A 19910-nucleotide genomic window follows, 5' to 3' on the forward strand; every position below is an offset into this window, starting at 1 on the left:
TATGGTGAAGTCTTCCAGCGCTCCACTAGCCCCTCACGCTAGCTGCAGTTATGGTGAAGTCTTCCAGCGCTCCACTAGCCCCTCATGCTAGCTGCAGTTATGGTGAAGTCTTCCAGCGCTCCACTAGCCCCTCACACTAGCTGCAGTTATGGTGAAGTCTTCCAGCGCTCCACTAGCCCCTCACGCTAGCTGCAGTTATGGTGAAGTCTTCCAGCGCTCCACTAGCCCCTCACGCTAGCTGCAGTTATGGTGAAGTCTTCCAGCGCTCCACTAGCCCCTCATGCTAGCTGCAGTTATGGTGAAGTCTTCCGGCGCTCCACTAGCCCCTCATGCTAGCTGCAGTTATGGTGAAGTCTTCCAGTGCTCCACTAGCCCCTCACGCTAGCTGCAGTTATGGTGAAGTCTTCCAGCGCTCCACTAGCCCTCTGGCTAGCACACTCCCGCAAAGGTGTCCCAAGGTTGACCTGTGTATTGCTTTACTCTCTCTGCTTCTCTGCCATCTGTCACCAGTACCTCATCACATCCCAGAACAGCAGACCAGAAGATGGGGAAACTAATATTAATAGGAGGGTCAACTATTTAACCCTGAACCTAGATCATAGATGGCACCGAGGTCCATCACTAAATGAATAAATAACATTAATCTGTTATGCTCTCTAATTGTTATTGACTAAATAGATACATAACATTAACCTGTTATGCTCTCTAAATGTTTATTGACTATATGAATAGATTAACATTTCACTATCATGAACCTCTCCACATTGTATACAGACTAAATGGGTAGCTAACCAAACTGATATCATCCATTATAGAACCCACATGCAAAGACACTACAGCAGCCCCACTGTACAAACAATAATACTCACAGCTAATTACTTTCGTTTCTCTCTCTCCATAATAGCATGGTTGAAATCCGGGAGCTGAACGGGACTCACAGTGGAGAGTGGTCGTGTCTGGTGCAGGGACAGCAAGGTAACCACACGCGCACAGTCAGCATCTACGTCATTGCCCACGACACCAAGTACTGCCCCATCAATGGTGAGCTTGTGTATGGGGGGTTTGTTCTGGTTCTCACAGGTGTTGATGGTCACTTGACTGGTTGGTGGATATGTGTGGCTGTGGGCTGCTCCAAGCAACAGCCTGTTGGACCAAGCTTTCTTAAGTCAAGCCTGGCCTCGGGCCGGGCTTGGGGAGTAGAAGGACTCCCAGAACTCCATCAAGCAGGTTATTGGGTCCTCGTGATGTCCAGCCTGTGGTGTCATTAAGGCTGTTCCAAAAATGTATTATAAATTTTAATTCAAAATTATTATTAATTAATCCAAAAGTTGTTATTAATTGCCCAACTGGTCTTCAGTGATTGGTGTGGTGTTTGGGCTTAATGAATATCATCCTCCGGAGGATTATTAAGGCTTATCATCTTTATGGAAGGTTATTAAGGCCTATCAAGCTCTGGAAGGTTATTAAGGCCTATCAACCTCTGGTGGGTTATTAAGGCCTATCAACCTCGAGGGTTATTAAGGCTTAACAACCTCTGGAGGGTTATTAAGGCTTAACAAGCTCTGGAGGGTTATTAAGGCCTATCACCCTCTGGAGGGTTATCAAGGCCTATCACCCTCTGGAGGGTTATCAAGGCCTATCACCCTCTGGAGGGTTATCAAGGCCTATCACCCTCTGGAGGGTTATCAAGGCCTATCACCCTCTGGAGGGTTATCAAGACCTATCACCCTCTGGAGGGTTATCAAGGCCTATCACCCTCTGGAGGGTTATCAAGGCCTATCACCCTCTGGAGGGTTATCAAGGCATATCACCCTCTGGAGGGTTATCAAGGCCTATCACCCTCTGGAGGGTTATCAAGGCCTATCACCCTCTGGAGGGTTATCAAGGCCTATCACCCTCTGGAGGGTTATCAAGGCCTATCACCCTCTGGAGGGTTATCAAGGCCTATCAACCTCTGGAGGGTTATCAAGGCCTATCACCCTCTGGAGGGTTATCAAGGCTACCACAATAGCTTACTGACCAACCAGCAAGTACACTTTATTACTAAAGTATTAAATTAAACTCTGTGTACAGGAAAGGGAAGCCCAGTAATCTCTAGGGCAAAAATGAGATACAGTACTTTACTGGGAAGATCATGCAAATGAGAACAATGGGTAAGCTACCCATCTTGCCAAGCACCTTAGCCTGGCCCCAAGAAAGAGCCCTGTGTACAACCAAGGAGGTGGAATTGTGCAAGAGGAGCAATACAATACTGAAGGCATTGTTGAATCAATGGCAGGAAATACAATCCTGAAAGCTGAGTGTATTTAACAAGCAGCTCCAGAGAAGAAAGTAAGTAATTATAACTTAATTAAGCAAGTAAGTATAGTACAAGAAGGCACCAAGCCGGGAAGGCTATGTAGCACCATCAAATGTGCGGAATAATCAGAGGCCGCTAAATATCACCGAGGATGCCAATATGAGAACAGACCAGAGAAGAAAGCCCCACAAGAACGTCCAGGAGCAATGGAGGAAACAGGAAAGCCAGACACTGAACATGTTCACAGGAGCAATATTTCTGGATGAACTGGGTGGGTCGACAGCCCTACCTTGTGGAGGTTCCGGGAGTCAATGGCCCTGCAGCCCGGCCTCCGACCAGGCCTCCTGGTTGATCGACTGGTCAACCAGGCTGTTGGAAGTGGCTGCTCACAGCCTAACGTATGAATCACAGCCTGGTTAATCAGGGTGGATCCTGTATCTTGCAAGGGTAAGATCCAGGACAAGACAAAGTTGGAATACTGGTGACAACACTCGCCCCACATCTTGCAGACGATTCGGTCTCAGTTCAAGTCGTAGCCAGGTAGGATTGACTAGGTGCCAGTCCTGCTTGCCCCTGTTCACCCAGCAGCAACTAGGTACCTGGTTTTTAACTGATTGGCAGATTGTGTTCCAGTGAAAACTAGTAAAATGCCTTTCAGCCTGCTAACAGGAGTCAGAAGTCATCTGACCCTGTACCCTCCTAGGTAAAATAAATAAATAAAATAAAAAGATCAGACCAAACCCCTTTCTTGCTGTCACCAAGTGGGGGGGGTAAGGGGTGAGGGGCGCCAACACAAACTCCCGCCAGCAATATAGCATTTGAAAAAAGGCGGGAAAATGTGTTGCATTACACGGCCCAAATGCTCAAATCTCTCCATCCTGCGCCAAATATAATAGCCTGTTTGTTGTTTTAGATTCAGCTGTTTGGAACAAAAAGTTCCAAACAGGAAATTTTTGGAACTTGGAAAAGAAACAGGAACATACGGGCTATGGTGAACTCGTAGTGGACTTGTATAATAGGCATACTGCAAAATGGAGTACCTAACTCAAGGAACTACAAACACAGGCCCAACGGTCTCCACCATGTCTGCAGTGTAGTGAGCTGCGAGTCAGGAAGAGGGAGGGGTCCCAGAAGAGGGGCACAGCACACCTGACACTAATTCCCCCACAAATGGACACAAGAACATCACACATGTGACCAAACATAAGAGGAAGATGCAGATCTGAAACACTCCAAAACTGGCATAGCTGCACAAAATCATTTTGAAATAAAGTCTGCATAGAAGACAAATAAATCAAGAACACCAAAAAAATTAAAGTTATACAGACATGCAACCTGAAAACTAACATGGGTATGGGTAAGATCACAAGGAAATGTGTTAAGAAAATAACCCAACACTTTAAGAGACCAACATTGTAGAAGCAAAGGCAAAACGACAGTTTGAGACCAGCTAAATAGATGCTGGTCTATTTATTTATATATAAATTTATGGATATTTATTGTTGCAGTGGCAACAAAAAGAACCTGGAGATGTGTTTATGATCTCTCGCAGAGATCTCTTAAGATACGCAGTATTCCGAAAATTGTTATCTGTAAGAGGTTTTCTTCTAAAAATCTGTCTATTCCAGTAATCTGACAACAAATAGGTAATGACACACATTGAAGGTTTAGAGGCGTAACCAAAGAGCTGAAGCTCAGTTTCCCACAAGATCAGCCAGGTTTTATTATACCCATATTAATACTGTGGATTGTTTTAATAATATATAACTTTAAATGAATCAACTTGTAACTTGTATTTAATACATGGCATTTTATTTCCAGAGACAAGTAACAATCGAGGTTCGTATGTGTGGCCGCGAACTGTGGCGGGTGTGACAGTAGAGTTGGGGTGTGCCGGTCTTGTCCCGCCTCATCAACGGGGACCCAAAATATCCATCAAAGTTGCAGCAGCAGCAGCAGCAGCAACCACACCAAGCCTGCGGGTTGCCAAACATGTGTGTACAGTTGAAGGCTTTTGGAACGCACTGGACACTTCCGATTGTCCCTTCGTGTCCGAGACGACCAAGATCTTGGAGCAGTTCGCTTCTACCAATCTCGTGGCCAGCAAGAGAGAGCTTGTCGAAAGTGCTAAAAGTCTGCGCAATTTTACTCGTGATGGGAAGATTCTCCGTGATGCCGTGGATATTGTGTTCTTAGCCAAGACTGTGGAGCAGTACACTAACCTTCTGGGGACACTTTCAGGTCCCAAGGAGACAGCATCCACACTGATTGATATTATCAGTGCATCAATGTCAACTGCTAAAGGTTAGCTTGTAATGGATGTTATATTGGCCCAGTTATATTGTACTATACTTTGATTTCGAATACTGTATACAAGTAATGAGTTATATATATATATATATATATATATATATATATATATATATATATATATATATATATATATATATATATATATAGATATATATATAATATATATATAATATGACAAATTTATATAATTTGGTGTTTTGTGTGTGTTGTGTTTGCATAAGTTTTTTCCCAGATATTTCAAATTGATTTAAGCAGATATTAAAGAATTATGAAAGAGTGTGTGAAATATTTGTGACAGCCAAACCTGCAGATGGTTAAGCACAGAAAATGTTATGAATCTTTTAGCCCTTGAAGATTTTCACCCTTAAAGGTTATCATCATATGTTGATCTCATGGACCAATGTGGTTATCATCATTTATCAGTTTTAGTTGTTATCCCCCCTGGTTTTATTACAAATGTAAATACAGTATGGTTATAAATTATACATTATGATACATCTACATTGATGTAATGAAATGAACCCAAACCCCATGACACATCTAGTCTTCAACACCTGCTTCAACACCTGTGCCAAGAATCATCCGACCTCCCCTGCTGCTTCTGCCTTGACTGTAGGCCTGCAGGTACATACTGTCTCTTGCAGGTACATACTGTCTCCTGCAGGTACATACTGTCTCCTGCAGGTACATACTGTCTCCTGCAGGTACATACTGTCTCCTGCAGGTACATACTGTCTCCTGCAGGTACATACTGTCTCCTGCAGGTACATACTGTCTCCTGCAGGTACATACAGTCTCCTGCAGGTACATACTGTCTCCTGCAGGTACATACTGTCTCCTGCAGGTACATACTGTCTCCTGCAGGTACATACTGTCTCCTGCAGGTACATACTGTCTCCTGCAGGTACATACTGTCTCCTGCAGGTACATACAGTCTCCTGCAGGTACATACAGTCTCCTGCAGGTACATACAGTCTCCTGCAGGTACATACTGTCTCCTGCAGGTACATACAGTCTCCTGCAGGTACATACTGTCTCCTGCAGGTACATACTGTCTCCTGCAGGTACATACTGTCTCCTGCAGGTACATACTGTCTCCTGCAGGTACATACTGTCTCCTGCAGGTACATACTGTCTCCTGCAGGTACATACTGTCTCCTGCAGGTACATACTGTCTCCTGCAGGTACATACTGTCTCCTGCAGGTACATACTGTCTCCTGCAGGTACATACAGTCTCCTGCAGGTACATACTGTCTCCTGCAGGTACATACTGTCTCCTGCAGGTACATACAGTCTCCTGCAGGTACATACTGTCTCCTGCAGGTACATAGTCTCCTGGAGGACTGGCTTTCCTGGTTGACACCCTATCTGCTTCCTCAGTTAAGGTTCCTGGCTCTGAAGTGGGTGTAGGCCATCTCCCTGCTTCCTTCCTCTTCTGCAACAGAAACAAAAAAGATCATGAGGCGGGGGTCCATCATTAACCTTTGAGTGTATTTTTGGAGCAGAGATCCTTAGGTTTCTTGTTCCATATAAACAAGTTCTCTTACTCATTTGCATGGTATGAAATGGACATCATCTTTGCTTCGCAGTTGGTGCATTTCCAAGTTTTTGTTCATGGTGTAGATTTTCAGACTTTTCCTGAAGGGTTAGGTTGTTGTTCAGTTGTTTCTTGGTGGGATTTGCTTCAGTGCTTGTTGTGTGGAACCGGGAGCGTGTGTCGTGTCCTCCTTTGAGTACGGATCCTCTTCTGGTTCCTGGTAACAGCATCAGGTCCCGGCTCCAGCCTGGCTGTCTGACATTCCTATTCGAGTCATTTAAGCAGGTGGTTTTACTGTTGTCTAGAAAGCTATGCCCAATTTTTGTTTTAGGTCTTTTGTGAGGGTCCTTCCTTCAAGGCATGCAATGAAAAAACAATATACTGTAAAGGATTTGGGTGTACTCGTGTCTAACTCCAAGATAGGGAAAGTGGTGAAGGGCAGGGAAGGTGGTGGAGGGTAGGGAAGGTGGTAGAGGGTAGGGAAGGTGGCGGAGGGTAGGGAAGGTGGCGGAGGGTAGGGAAGGTGGCGGAGGGTAGGGAAGGTGGCGGAGGGTAGGGAAGGTGGCAGAGGGTAGGGAAGGTGGTGAAGGGTAGGGAAGGTAGTGAAGGGTAGGGAAGGTGGTGAAGGGTAGAGAAGGTGGTGAAGGAAAGGATAGAGAGGACATCTTCCTTGCTGCCAATGTTTGTCTCTGCACCATTGAGTCCATTTGAGTCTTGGTATTATACCATATCTAAAATTGACCTTGGGTCCTCCATAATTACATAGCATCAGTAGTAACTCCTGCATGTTTTGACCCAGTCTCATTTGCATTTATGAAAGCATTCAAACTATCAACAGGAGACTCACCGGTGGTGTGTTGGCAATTTTGACAAAATAGAAACTCTTCACTAATTGTACATCAACTTTATATGGCAAGAAGGCAAACAAACCAGCATGTGTTTGTGCTCATTGATAGTTAATTATATCAAAGATTTCTACCAAGATTTCATCTGGTTGATGATGCTGGGGAAGTTAGATAACTTAAGGAATTAATTATATTGTAATGTAAATTATTATAAGTTGTATATTTAGGGATTTGTGACCCCCTTTGAGGGACTTGTAGTGCAGTAGACAAGGATAGAAATAACCTAAGTTGCTCTGGTCTTTAGGGATGTATTTTGTTATCTCACCAAACTTGTTGAACTTGAAGCAGTCCCAGTACTGGAGTTTAATATAATGACTCATATTTTACTTGGTGACATATACTGTACTGTCATTGTAGGGTTAGCATTCGATCTTCACATTCAAAATGGTTGAGTACTGTTCCTTCAATGTCCTCATATCCCTTACAAGTTCTATAGTCATACTTGCCTAACACGTTCTCCTGATAAGTGCCATCTATCTTGAGGTTATCTTGAGATGATTTCAGGGCTTAGCGTCCTCGCGACCTGGTCCTCGACCAGGCCTCCTTTTTGTTACACACCTCCAGGAAACACCCAAGTACCTATTTACTGCTAGGTGAACAGGGGGCATCAGGGTGAAAGAAACTCTGCCCATTTGTTTCCGCCTTCGCCAGGGATTGAACCCGGAACCTCAGGATTATGAATTCGAAGCGCTGTCTACTCAGCTGTCAGGCCCCCCTCATGTTCAAGTTTATGTTCATAATATTTATTTTTTAAAACCGTGTTGGTTAGATTCGAGTTATGAGTTCTTGCTACTCATCATCATTGTTTTAAACTTGTAGTATAAATAACATTGGTGAACAGGCTATTGTAATGTGGTACCTCTTCCAGAACTATTATACATGGCAGAGGTCCTTGATGGTGCCTGTCAGCGCTTGTTGAAGTGTCTGTGGGACGTGGCAACGTACTTCCCCACCTTGAATCGTGCTGCTTATCACATTGAGCTTCATCAGTTCAGCAGGCAACCAGAAACCTTCTCTGGGCTCACTTGCAACTGGTACAGACGTAGTGTGCACTCAACTGAGCGACATTTCCGGTGCAATACCAACAATTACTCGATGCTCTATAGGTATGGTAATTCTTCCCTCCTGTTAAAATATCATGAACTATTGAATTGTACTGAATAATATTTTTAAAATTTGTAATTTGTATTATTATACTGAACTATGATTTTAATTTTTGTTTACCTTGCAGCAGTGATGATGAGATAATGGATGCCCAGATCCAAGTTCCATCTAGTTTATTCTCAAGGGAACAGCTGAAGGCAACAAATACATCAGAGGATGAGACGGGGCTTCCCAACTCGCAAACAGTGCAACTCCAGTTTTTTGTGTATGATACAGCTAAATTCTTCCCCCGGGTACTAGCTGGCAACTCTGATACATGGGAAATTACTTCACCTGTGATCGGTGTGAGAGTAAGCGATCAGGAAGAGGAATTACAACTAGAAGACAGTGTGTATGTTACTCTTCGATCAGCCATTTACAGCCACAACATCATGCCTGTATGGTGGAAAGAGAATGCTACAAGTAATCAAGGAAATTGGACTAGTGAAGGTTGCAAAATTGTTCGCATGTTGAACTCTCTGGTGGTTTTCCGGTGCAATAGGTTAGCTCACTTCGCCCTCTTGCAAGACATGGCAGCTTTGCATCGAAGTCAAGAAGGAGCAAAGGGTGCAGAATTTCGACCAAGTGCACCTGGAGTGTATGTTGGCAGTGCAGTTTGTATTTTATTCCTAATGGCATCTATAGTAACATGGGCTGCTCATCATCATCGTATTGCCACTATGAACAAAAACAAACATTCTTTAATAAACACTTGGATTGCTTTGCTGTTACTAGTGAGTTTGTTTACAGCGGGTGTTTATCAAACTGAGAACCAGCAACTGTGCCAAGGGATAGGAGTTGCTCTTCATTACTTAACAACATGTGTGTTTCTGTGGATTATTGTGACTGTAACAAACTTGTACAAGAAGGTCACTAAAGCTCTGCGTCCTCCAGTCCCAGTTGAAGATACCCCACCTGACATCCCCCTGCCACCCAAGCCAATGCTCCGTTTCTATCTAGTTGGGTGGGGCATTGCACTTATCCTCTGTGGCATATCTGCAGCTGTCAACCTTCAGCAGTATGCAGGATACAGCTACTGCTTTTTAGCATGGGGACCTAGTTTAGGGGCATTTTATGCCCCAACAGCTGCTCTTGCTTTTATCCTCTCCACTTTTTTCCTGCTGACCCACTGTATGCTGAGATCACTTCGGGCTAATTATCCTGAAGTTACCGGTGCTACTGAAACGACAGAATTAGAACTTTTAGATGCAAACTCCCCAAACTCGGAAAATGCAAATGTTCCGGGCGAGGAAGAGCTTAGTATTGCTTCTCGGGACACAGCAGTCAGTGTATCGGATGGACAGCACAGCCCTCTCACACAATTAAGGGCACATGTAGTTACCCTGTTACTTTTCATTCTCACATGGGCAGCTGCTGCAATCACCACTGCAGCACCATTTGCTTCTGTAATCCCACACCATACTACAATCTTTAGCATTATTTATGCCATATGTGCTAGTAGTTTGGGCATATTTATATTTGTGTTCTTTTGTATAAGCCGCAGTGACATATGGGAGGCATGGCGAGAATGTTCCTGTGCATTTGGTAGACAGAGGAAAGAGGAGGAAGAGGTACATTTGACAACTCCAGCCAATAACAGCAGTGCTAATCACATTGTAGCATCCAATAACCAACCACGAGGACCTGTAGGAGCACCCAGCACACACAGTCTGGATTCCTCCCAAACCCACCAAACAAACAAATCGTCATCTGTTTCTCACAGTATTCTTACTTCAAATAAGCCAGAAAGTCTCAGTAAAGCCACCAATAATCTCCAGCTACTGAGCTTGGGCACCATGACAAATGATCTCCATTATGCACCAGAAATTTTTTACAACCCTAAACAAGCTGGAGTTGCCAAGAGGTTTTTTCAGAAACAACGCATGAGGCAAATGGTAAAACAAAATAATCTCGAAATTAACAGGACAGACAGTGATTGCAATTCCACAGTTTACAAACCAAAGATTTCACGATCAATCAATTCAGAACCCAGCAAATCCAATTTTGATCCCTCATGTTTAGGAGCCTCAAGCAAAGTAAACAATACTAATATTCATGTAGATTCAATGTATGCTTACATACCAAGCGAGTTTCAGAAGGGTGGAGGAAAACATGCCAGTAAAGACCCTACTCCCGAGGTGCTTTGTGTATTGGGACCAAGCAATGATACCAAAATGATTGGCCTTTATCCATCAATGAACATTGAGAGACCGATTGACGTGGACAGAGGGTGGGCAACCATACCTCGTAAACCACGTGCTTTTATGGAGGAACCACTAAGCCCTATGCGGCGTGGTGGATCTTTCCCTAGCATTGTGGAGGAAGGGCAACTAACATCTCAGGCTACCAGTCAAAGCTCAGCCCTGGAGCAGCTACCATATATCCCCCAAGAGCAGCTACAACAGCAGAGACTGTTTAATTACCCAGTACTAGGCCAGGTGGCCCCTATGAATCAACAGTTAATACAGTATCATAACCCTAGACTCCAGCAACACTTAGACGAGGAGGATCTTGTAAGAAAAAACAGAAATTCTTTTAATTCCGAACAAACCGAAAGATCTGACGTACCAGTTATAACACGAAATGTTGATCATTCTCGAATTGGTCGACACCACAAATACAGATCGGGTCGGGAGAGGCCTCGACCCGGAAGAAATAGGCGTAAAGTCACCAGATCAAGAGGAAACTGTGCACTTGATGAAAAAGATGACTGGACAGATGATAACACGTCTCCTATTATTATTAATCACTTGCCATCTAGAGAGCCTGGAACATCAGAATCTGACAAGGATGGAAATCCTCATCGGTTTGTGCCATATCCACAGCATATTCATGCCATCACCCCACCCAACACTCAGCATGCTGCTCTCCAGACTGGTATTGATTCTGTAAATCCAACTTTGCCTTCAGAGCAGCCAGGGGATATGCTATGTATCAATATGTCCTGGCCACATGTTATGAATTCTGCTAACTCAGCGGATCAAAATGATAGGACCGGCTCGGAGAAAGGTAATTGCCAGTGTCTTCATGCAGCATATTCTTCTAACTTGGATGATTCTTCTCAATTGCCATTAGAGATGTGTTGTGATGAAGATCACGGTGAAGATGGGGAGTGTGAAGCATGGGACAGTGAATGTGGCGATGTGTACTGGTGTGATGGTGGCGGCGAGGAACGTATTAGTGTTTGCGAGGTCAGTGGATGTGAGAATTCCAGTCTTTGTGGAGGAGCATGTGGAGCACCTGGAGATTTGTGTGGAAGCCAGAGCAGCGAGGGTGGGACCAGCATAGGAGGTGCAAGTGTGGATCCTGCTGTTGGCACTAGTCCTCGGGGAAGTGTCAATATCTCGGATTCCCCATATGACTCTCCTCTACACCGTCTTCATCAAAATACTCCAGATAGTGGATCTCTGGATTCAGGTCTTCTCGGGTCTCCAGGGCGGCCTCCATATGATACAACACTTGCAAACAGTGGCCATGTTCATAGCACACCAAAAGAAGGGGATATGTTCCACAAAATTGATCTTCCACCATGTGAAGCATACATGCAAGACGTAAGTACAGAAACGATAAACTCACAAGATGATCTCGACTCCACTAACTCTAATAGTGGATACTTTAAGACTGAAACAAGCACAGCAGATTCTTCTGGGAACTCTATTTTCTATCATACCAATAGCTCGGTAGAAACGGTTTTAAGAAATGGTGACAAATATGATGGTGTAAATGATAGCAGTGATGATGGGAAGTTGTGTAATAAAGATCATAGAAGAGCAAGTGTTAAAGGCGATAGTGAAGACTATGAAAACACACTGGACCAGGACCCAGATTCTAATTCAAAGAGAGAAACGTGCGTTTAGCAAAGCTTTCTTTTTGTGCTCGGAGATAATGTACAGTATTTATATTGTAAAAGTTCCTGTTTGTGGCATTTTAATTCATTTTAATATGAATAGACTGTGTTAATGAGTTATAATTAATATTTGTAGGAGTGTATAGTTGTAGAATTTAATTTGTACAGATCAAAATGATTAGCTATATATTTTAACCAATATCACATGTATGGTATAGCTCATTACTAGACATATCAGTCGGCAATTTATTCAGTATTTAAACCTGTTTTCAGATCTTTTTACCGTGGAAATCATAACCGTTATTGTACATTTATTGATGCAGTTATAAATTGGTATAGGATATTGCAAGAGGATTGAACATACAGTTCATTATATGAACATCAGTATACTTGATATCTCGGCCATTTTCTGTAACATCAGGTGTTGTACCATGATGTCACCTGTTCGGCAGCGATTGTGATGAGAGTATTATATACATCACTGCAAAACAAAGGGACTTGCACAGAGTACTCGTCAGCCAAAAAACAAAAGGGTAGCCTTATGTTGTAATTTAACTTTTTTATGGCATTAGGAATGCACTGTGTGTGGTGCTCATAGGAAACACTCGGCATGGCTGCTTTTGTGGCTTGGTCAAGGTTCTGAACAAAATTATCATTAGAAGGGCACCGCATAAATTTGAACTTCAGCAGTTGTACATTTAAGTGGGGAAGAGTAGCATGGTAAGACTTAATAATTCTAAATGCCATATATTTCATGGCATTAAAGTACACACACATTTAGTATTGTGACAACTTTAAATACTTCTTAGTTAATGTTGATACCGAGATTCATAAGCTTCGGAATCTTATGGAGGTGTAATTTTTATTTTGGTTTCCACTGTGGTTATACCCAGGGTATGTTGGTCTCCACTGTGGTTATACCCAGTGTGTGTTGGTCTCCACTGTGGTTATACCCAGTGTGTGTTGGTCTCCACTGTGGTTATAGCCAGTGTGTGTTGGTCTCCACTGTGGTTATACCCAGTGTGTGTTGGTCTCCACTGTGGTTATACCCAGTGTGTGTTGGTCTCCACTGTGGGTATACCCAGTGTGTGTTGGTCTCCACTGTGGTTATACCCAGTGTGTGTTGGTCTCCACTGTGGTTATACCCAGGGTATGTTGGTCTCCACTGTGGTTATACCCAGTGTGTGTTGGTCTCCACTGTGGTTATACCCAGTGTGTGTTGGTCTCCACTGTGGTTATACCCAGTGTGTGTTGGTCTCCACTGTGGTTATACCCAGTGTGTGTTGGTCTCCACTGTGGGTATACCCAGGATGTGTATAACTGGGCTTCATGTCATTCATACTCCATTATTTACTTTATTACATGTTTTCAGGTAATTAAACATTATACATTTAGCAAGAAAGAATTAAGCGGTTTGTCAGTACAATATAAATTAAATTTTTTTAAAATTAGGGTTCATTAAATGTTCCAATATTTATTATGTTACTTTGGGTGCTTTAACTGCCATTCTCCAACAATGTGAATATGATGCAGGACCTAGGAAAGAGTCCAGTGCTTTTTCTACGTACAGTACGCAAGACGTGTTTTAAATTTAATTCGGGTGAGGGGGGAGAAAGAAAAAAAAAAAAGTAGACAGGTTTTCCACAAATGGGGTTTTAAAAGAACGTTATAAAACACAGCATGTATAAATTGTAAACTAATTACAGTGTGGAGTACACGCAAGTTTAATTGCCGTGTAATCACATTTGCGGGTTCCTTTTATATGCTTAAGTGTGTTCACATCCAGGAACTGACAGCAGATGCAAGCTCAAGAAAGAAAATTCAAGAAGACTATTTCTAAGCCAAGTTTCAACGTTGTTCCAAGACTTTTGCAAATATTGTGCCTGAATCTAAATCTGCATTATTTTAGTAAAGAAACACCCTATATGCACATTTTGTACTATTGAACACAATTTTGGGAAACACATCCTTTATGAAAAAAAACACTTTCTTTCTGGCAAGCTCAGGTTATGTTCTTTCTATTGCTGATATTACAAATACATTGCTGCGATTCATCAGTTTCTGGTTCCTTGTCAATGTAAACTGAATTTTTGTACAAATAATATTTTCTAAAAAACCAGCGTTGAATGTAATGAAACGCCATTTTCTGGGTGAGTCCCGGAGGCTCCCCGGAGCCTCCGGGGCTCCCCCCAGAAAGTGTAACGTTGCAATTAGGGCATTAGTCAATTTTATTTGTAGAGATAGGTGGTATATACTTTTTATGAATTTCTTAACATTTAAAAAATGTATTGTCCCAAAGACATGTTTTATTGCCTAAGTTGTATGGTAGAGGCTGATGGAAGCAGAGCGTTTGCCACAATTATCAGCACTTTTAAAAGTCAATTGTAAATAAGCTGTAAGAGTCTGATTTATATAATGTAAATTAAATGTGAATTTTGATGCAAGTCTTTATTTGTCCCCTGAAATTATTTCATTTTTAAAGATATTAGTATTTTGGGAGTACAGTATAACTATATTGCCAAAGTATTAAAATATAGTATACCAAACACTTCCTGTACTTAATGAAAATTACTACTTTCCAAACCTGTTCATTATTTTATGTACATGAAATCTCATTCATGTGATTGCAAGTTGAAGCTTGATTAAATGGTGGAAACAAGATTTCCAACTCTCTCATTTAGATGTACAGATGGCCTTACGGGCTACAGCAGTCGAATCAAGAGTTAAAGATTCAGGTGTTACTGGGAGAGTCTTTTTTTTCCTGGCTGCACACTTGCAGGACACAGTGCAAGCACAGTCTGAATTCCACCAGGGAATGCACTTATGTGCCACAGCAAGTAAAGCGAGGACAGAGCAGAGGGCAGTGTCTAATAAGGCATTGTGAAAAAGAAAAGAGCGGCAGATTAGACCTGCTGGGAAAAGATTCTAGTCCATTTCATTCGCCTAGGCTACTGGAGCCTCGAATCATCGACCACCAGAGCGGTAGCCAGTAGCTCTTAACACGACTATGCTACTGAACATCCACAATAAAGGAAGATCACAAAGATGTGCAACTGGTATCCAATTGAGACTCGAGTGGCACCTCCTAGAATATGAAGGTATTAAGTGATCCACACTCCAGTCATATATGTAAATTATGGATGATCAGTAGCATGGTGGTAAGAGCTACTGGTATCTCTCTGCTGGTTGGTGGTTCGAGGCTGTGATACCCAAGGTGAATGAAATATTATCTACATATAACATGGTTAGCAAGTTATTTTTTCCAGTCTATCTTGTCAAACCCATAACCAAGGGAAAGAGAGAGGAAGACAGAAGGAAAAATGGGTTATGGGAATGGAAATGGTCAGTTGGTCAATGTTATAGAGATCAAGGAAGTTATGTCAGGTCTGTATAAATGGGGGAAAAAAAAGGCAGAATGATAAAACAGGAAAGTGTAATTACAAGATTCAGCTTGCTGGAATACATACAATGTATTGTATAGATGGCTGAAATGGAAAGGAAAAAAGCTGAATGGAATACAGCTTGCTGGAATATATACAATGGAGAAGAGGGGACAAAAAAGATCTAAAAGACGGCCTTGGGTATTTGTCAGAGCATCAGCCCCAGAGGGTGTGCCGACCATTAACATTACCCAAAAGGAGCGCTAGCTCCAGTAATGAGTCTAAGAGGTGTTTAAGATTTGGAAGAGAATACAGAATATGTTGGGGGAGGTTATCTTGAGATGATTTCGGGGCTAAGCGTTCCCGCGGCCCGGTCCTCGCCCAGGCCTCCTTTTTGTTACACACCCCCAGTAAGTGGCAGCCCGTAGCAGCTGTCTAACTCCCAGGTACCTATTTACTGCTAGGCGAACAGGAGCAGCAGGGTGAAAGAAACTTTTTGCCCATTTGTCTCCGCCTCCACCGGAGATCGAACCCGGAACCTCAGGACTACGAATCCGAAGCGCTGTCCACTCAGCTGTCAGGCGCCCCCAGAGCATCATCCACCGGGGGGAGGGGAGATAAATGGAACAGATTGTATACCATTTACTCGCAAAGGCACGAGCAGCCATGGAAGGAACGTTCGACTTCAACTTATTACCCGAAATGCTGTGCGTATTAGTGGCTTCAGGCATTGTATGTACTAGCTCTATCTATTAAACCGACAACCAGAGCGCAACTCCATAGTCTCCTGAGACTGATGGATGCCTACTACTACTATTTGCGAGGGCAGCGGCGAGGGCAGGCGGAGTGAGGGCAGAGCCCCATTGTGCGCCCGTATTTATAGGGCCCCAAACTGCCCGCGCAACGCCGCGGGACGCGCTGCGCAATTGTTTCCTTCTCCCCCGCCAGAAACATCCCCGCTTGCATCAAGCAAGCAGTGACCATGTTTGTAACTCATTTTCAATGTATGTACCTGTATAAATATCTTATCAAAAAGGAAGGAGTAAACAGAAACAGCGTTGTGGATGAAGAGAGCAGTAGAATTAGGATTTCCAGAAGTTCATTAATTAACTTTGGCATAAAAACCACATATATTCCACTGAAGAATAGACATAGTGAAGAACAGGAATAATAATAAAAAGAAAGAAAAAAAATCTAGAGCAAAGAAAAAGAATGCAAGATAGTTGGAGAGATCAAGACCAGGTTCTGTGAAATCAGGGTTGAGGTGGGGGGGGCAGAGGTAAATCCAATGATGATAGTTGTATCACGGTAAAGAGCATAAGCGATACGTTAAGGGGCCAGTGAGGCAGGTGGTGGTGGGGAGGAAAACCACTTGAGGACAAAAATAGTAGCGTACACTGGAGGTACACGCTGCACAATGTACTGTATCGCCACGTGCACCCTGTTCTTCCATATATACCCTGTACATACTCTTTACCCTCCACATGTACTCTGCACCCACATATGTACTTTGTACCCCTCATATTTATTCTGTACCAGCATGTACACCCTGTGCTGTGGTAGAATCCTGGTAGTACAGTCGGGTCCTTTCTCGATGCACAATTGAGAATTCTGGATTCGAATCCCGGGTGGGATAGAAATGGTTGGCCGCATTTTCTTTTAGCTAATGCCTCTGTTCACCTAGCAGTGAGTAGGAACAGCATAGAAATTTATTGAAACAAAATTAACAGTACTAATAGTACTGTTGATCTCTTGGAGGAAAGCCGTCAGACGTATCTACCACTTAAATTTGGTTCTGCATGTCCATTTAAAATTAAACTTCACCAGTATATGAAAAATGGTTGGTAATCATAACATCTGTATCAGCAAATGTTGGAATTTGTGGAACAAAGTCGGCACCCATCTGCTCAGATGAATACTGTACATCCGGTGTTCTGGTGGCGGCACCATCAAGGGAGGGAAACCACCCAACACCACGGCCATGTATCCTAGAACCAACAAAACTACACTGCCTAGGTGAAGCTCTCCTATCCATGCACTGCCGGTACAGACATTGGAAGGTGAGGGCAGTCTTCCTTCAATTTTCCCATGTGGGGTGAGCAGCTAGCTGACTCTGCTTGCAAGCACAATGTGCAGCACGACCATTTGCCACATCAATGTGAAAATTCTCAGAATCCAAGTCACTAAATCTTGGAAACAAGTCATCTTAGCACACATTCTTGGCCTCCAGACACAGACCTGGCAAGTGGCACAGACTCACATGGCCGGTTTCGCGATAGCAGTGGAGGTCTAGAATGAGGGCACTCTGGTAGTAGACACACGTGTCTATTCCTCAACCCGTTCTCGCAAATTTAATAAGTCAATATTGACTTATTAAATATGTGCATAGGTGACATACTTAACATAATAGATACCCTTAAAAAGATTCATAGAAAACACCGACCTTACCTAACCTTGTTAGTATCTTAAGATAAGCATCTTATAGCTTCGTAATTACAATTATTACCTAACCTATAATAGGTATAGGTTAAGTAATAATTGTAATTACGAAGCAATAAGATGCTTATCTTAAGATACTAACAAGGTTAGGTAAGGTCGGTGTTTTCTATGAATCTTTTTAAGGGTATCTATTATGTTTAGTATATCACCTATGCACGTAGTTAATAAGTCAATATTGACTTTACGAATTTGCGAGAACGGGTTGCTATTCCTCTATTACTTTTTACCCAAGCCACGAGCATAATCCTTATCAGTGTCTGAATCATAAATAATACTTTCCCTCATCAGTTTCCATAAGTTTTTTCTGAATTTCATCTTCAGTCAGCGATTCTTTGGAGCGAGCCACAGAGCGGCATCGTGAGGCGGTGCATTGTGCATCAGCCACAGTGACTAGATGGAGACTGCGGCCTTCCTGCCAAAGTGGCCTGGTTGATACCTGGTTGATGGGGTTCTGGGAGTTTGGTCCACCAGGCTGTTGCTTGGAGCGGCCCGCAGGCCCACATATACCTGGTTGATGGGGTTCTGGGAGTTGTTCTACTGCCCAAGCCCGGCCCGAGGCCAGGCTTGACTTGTGAGAGTTTGGTCCACCAGGCTGTTGCTTGAAGCGGCCCGCAGGCCCACATATACCTGGTTGATGGGGTTCTGGGAGTTGTTCTACTGCCCAAGCCCGGCCCGAGGCCAGGCTTGACTTGTGAGAGTTTGGTCCACCAGGCTGTTGCTTGGAGCGGCCCGCAGGCCCACATATACCTGGTTGATGGGGTTCTGGGAGTTGTTCTACTGCCCAAGCCCGGCCCGAGGCCAGGCTTGACTTGTGAGAGTTTGGTCCACCAGGCTGTTGCTTGGAGCGGCCCGCAGGCCCACATATACCTGGTTGATGGGGTTCTGGGAGTTGTTCTACTGCCCAAGCCCGGCCCGAGGCCAGGCTTGACTTGTGAGAGTTTGGTCCACCAGGCTGTTGCTTGGAGCGGCCCGCAGGCCCACATATACCTGGTTGATGGGGTTCTGGGAGTTGTTCTACTGCCCAAGCCCGGCCCGAGGCCAGGCTTGACTTGTGAGAGTTTGGTCCACCAGGCTGTTGTTTGGAGCGGCCCGCAGGCCCACATATACCTGGTTGATGGGGTTCTGGGAGTTGTTCTACTGCCCAAGCCCGGCCCGAGGCCAGGCTTGACTTGTGAGAGTTTGGTCCACCAGGCTGTTGCTTGGAGCGGCCCGCAGGCCCACATATACCTGGTTGATGGGGTTCTGGGAGTTGTTCTACTGCCCAAGCCCGGCTCGAGGCCAGGCTTGACTTGTGAGAGTTTGGTCCACCAGGCTGTTGCTTGGAGCGGCCCGCAGGCCCACATATACCTGGTTGATGGGGTTCTGGGAGTTGTTCTACTGCCCAAGCCCGGCCCGAGGCCAGGCTTGACTTGTGAGAGTTTGGTCCACCAGGCTGTTGCTTGGAGCGGCCCGCAGGCCCACATATACCTGGTTGATGGGGTTCTGGGAGTTGTTCTACTCCCCAAGCCCGGCCCGAGGCCAGGCTTGACTTGTGAGAGTTTGGTCCACCAGGCTGTTGCTTGGAGCGGCCCGCAGGCCCACATATACCTGGTTGATGGGGTTCTGGGAGTTGTTCTACTCCCCAAGCCCGGCCCGAGGCCAGGCTTGACTTGTGAGAGTTTGGTCCACCAGGCTGTTGCTTGGAGCGGCCCGCAGGCCCACATATACCTGGTTGATGGGGTTCTGGGAGTTGTTCTACTGCCCAAGCCCGGCCCGAGGCCAGGCTTGACTTGTGAGAGTTTGGTCCACCAGGCTGTTGCTTGGAGCGGCCCGCAGGCCCACATATACCTGGTTGATGGGGTTCTGGGAGTTGTTCTACTGCCCAAGCCCGGCCCGAGGCCAGGCTTGACTTGTGAGAGTTTGGTCCACCAGGCTGTTGCTTGGAGCGGCCTGCAGGCCCACATACCCACCATAGCCCAGTTGGTCCGGGACTCCTTGAAGGAAACA

At 44.3% G+C, this 19910-nt stretch overlaps 1 protein-coding gene across 1 annotated transcript in view; it reads left to right on the forward strand.

Annotated features, from left to right (window-relative positions):
- Positions 1 to 14484, forward strand: part of LOC123770457 (adhesion G protein-coupled receptor A3) — an 83390-nt gene extending 68906 nt beyond the window's left edge. The window contains exons 6-9 of the mRNA XM_069301812.1: positions 905 to 1041; positions 4121 to 4603; positions 7924 to 8161; positions 8290 to 14484. Of these exons, the coding sequence (XP_069157913.1) occupies positions 905 to 1041; positions 4121 to 4603; positions 7924 to 8161; positions 8290 to 12055 (4624 nt within the window). The 3' untranslated portion in view covers positions 12056 to 14484. The remainder of the gene's footprint in view (positions 1 to 904; positions 1042 to 4120; positions 4604 to 7923; positions 8162 to 8289) is intronic.
- The last annotated feature ends 5426 nt before the right edge of the window (positions 14485 to 19910 follow it).

The sequence above is a fragment of the Procambarus clarkii genome, chromosome 46, assembly GCF_040958095.1.
Source record: "Procambarus clarkii isolate CNS0578487 chromosome 46, FALCON_Pclarkii_2.0, whole genome shotgun sequence".
Lineage (NCBI taxonomy): Eukaryota > Metazoa > Arthropoda > Malacostraca > Decapoda > Cambaridae > Procambarus > Procambarus clarkii.